A 2,500-nucleotide genomic window follows, 5' to 3' on the forward strand; every position below is an offset into this window, starting at 1 on the left:
TTTTTTTTTTTTTTTTTTTTTTTCTATTTCATAGTCTAGGTTGAATTCGGTTTGCAACATTAGTATAGGTTAGTATAGGTTGAATTGTATTTGCATAGTAAACCATAGGGTAGTATAAGACATTCATTTCAGTTTTGTTCCTTTTTCTTTATTTCAATAATGTTCTTTTCCTTTCTTTCCCTTGTAATGTAATTCTCTTTCACGAGGTAATAAAAGATGAGTTTACGTTGCATTTATGAACAGGGCCTATAAAATGTACATTTCGCATTTCAAGGTATAGTAATGACCTTAGATTAAGTAGGTAAAATTACCGATGCCAGGTAAACCTTATGTAGAATGAGGGATGTATAATCTTTGTGATATATTTAACGTGGTTGGCTTTATATGATGCATGACATGATACTGTGAAAATGTGTTGTGATGTGATCTGATGTTATGCATGTCTTTACGTTATGATATTTATGTTTTGTTTATCTCAATTATATGGTAGAATGTAGGGAATTGTTATAAGTAAATCATAAGCTTAGTTAGAACCCTTAATGTACGTACTGGTACCCTAGCAGACGTAGACTTAGTTACGAAAAATAGAGTAAAAGACGGACAAGTGGTAATAGCTAGACAAACCATCCACATAGACTTAAAAGTAGTGGATATGACGGATTTTGACGTCATATTAGGAATGGACTGGCTAGCCGAAAACTTTGCTAGCATAGACTGCTATAAGAAAGAGGTGATATTCACACCTACAAATGGACTCACCTTTAAGTTTAAAGGAACCTTCACAGGTACCACCCCAAAAATGATATCGATTATGAAAGCGAGACGCCTGGTACAACAAGGGGGGTGGGCGTTTCTAGCTTGTGTAGTAAACACAAAAGGAAAGGAAAAACCCATAGATACAGTGTCCATAGTAAACGAATTTATGGATGTCTTCCCGGAGGACCTCCTAGGGTTCCCTCCATCGCGAAAGGTAGACTTTGGAATAGAACTGGAACCAGGAATGTGACCCATCTCTAAGGCCCCGTACTGCATGGCACCAACAGAACTAAAAGAACTTAAATCATAATTGCAAGACCTACGACCATTATTCTGAGAAGTCCGTTCACGAAGATTGTAGATAGATTATTTGCGATGCTTTATTTTTTTTTTTTTGAGATAATCTGTCATTGAGATAGAGCCTTTCTTTCTTTTTGGTCTCTAATAGAGGAAGATCTAAATGAGGTTGTGCAGCCAATAACCTAGGCCAACATATTTGAATTCAGAGATGAGAGTAGCCAACTAAGCAAGAAAAAGAGGAAGGAATGAAAAGCGTCCATTGTCTCATGGGGCAAGCTGACTTAGTGGAAAATAGAAAAAAATGGTTTCATTCAGTACTTATTTCCAATGTAACCTAAGCAACATTGTTGATTCCCAGCCGGATCTAGGTATCGTTTGCTTGTTCTTCTTTACGAAGGAGCCAAGTACCAATCCTCAAGACTAGTTCACTAATGTTCTGACTCTTTTAGTAGATTGTACTTCTATTTAAACAGAGGAAATCTTGGAATGATCATTACATTAGAAAACACCTCGTTGCATTATCCTTGATCGGCAACTTCTGGGAAAATCCGACTTTTGACAATTCTCTGACAGGCTTTTATTCGAACCGACTTATAAGCTCAGAGTCCACTGGAGTCGACTTAAAGGATAGGAGCGAAGGTGCTTTAGCGCTAAGTCTTTGACTTGATCACACCCCCGTCACAAGCCGAAATATGAATAGTACTCCTGTGGCTGGTGCCAAATCAGGTGACTGAGAAAGGAGCTAAAAAAGCCTATTCTATTTCTCAGCATATACGAATGTGTAATATTTAGTAGGCAAACAGGAGCTTTAAACCTATAGGAAGGCTCGACGAAGGATTGCTAAACGAATCTTATTATATATAGTCCCGAAGAAGGAGTCTACTCTGAATCTTTTGATCTTTCCTACTTCGCTCTTTCTCTTACGAACTCTTACGAATACGAAATTGATTTAGATTCATCTCTGACCGATAAAGAAACTAACATTAATTCGTGAAACCAAAGCCTGATTCCTATTCCTTATGAAGCAGCTCCATTCTTCCTTAGAGAGGTTCTTCGACTGTTCGCCTAATAAATAAATGATCATCTTCTTCGTCGCTACGTTACGGGTACTGATCACCTCCTTTTCTTTGCTGCATAGCTATAACCTGACTTCGCCTTCCGCTTATACTCGTAACTTTGATTCCTTACTCAATGGTGATAGATAGTAGTTCCGATCAAATGAAAGCAAAAATGATTACAGTTGAAAGCCTCTTGGGAAGGCACTTGAGCATCAGCCATCAAGAGAGTATTTCCGCTAGTGGGGAATGGAGAACCTTTCATTCTGACCCAATGTAACAGCGCAAGAAAATCAGTGCAGAAATTTCCTTCTCGAAGAGTGTGATGCAGGGTACAGGACCATTATATTCTTATACTAGCACGAACATCTTCAATGAGATTCCCATGA

The 2,500-nt window shown here is 38.0% G+C and overlaps 1 protein-coding gene across 1 annotated transcript in view; it reads right to left on the reverse strand.

Moving 5' to 3' along the window:
* Positions 1-2,454: 2,454 nt before the first annotated feature.
* The window catches only part of LOC111489926, a 707-nt gene continuing 661 nt past the window's right edge, over positions 2,455-2,500 (reverse strand). Inside the window, exon 2 of the mRNA XM_023138330.1 lies at positions 2,455-2,500. This exon is cut by the window's right edge and continues 211 nt beyond it. Within this exon, the coding sequence (XP_022994098.1) occupies positions 2,455-2,500 (46 nt within the window).

This window comes from Cucurbita maxima, unplaced genomic scaffold (assembly GCF_002738345.1).
Source record: "Cucurbita maxima cultivar Rimu unplaced genomic scaffold, Cmax_1.0 Cma_Scf00015, whole genome shotgun sequence".
Lineage (NCBI taxonomy): Eukaryota > Viridiplantae > Streptophyta > Magnoliopsida > Cucurbitales > Cucurbitaceae > Cucurbita > Cucurbita maxima.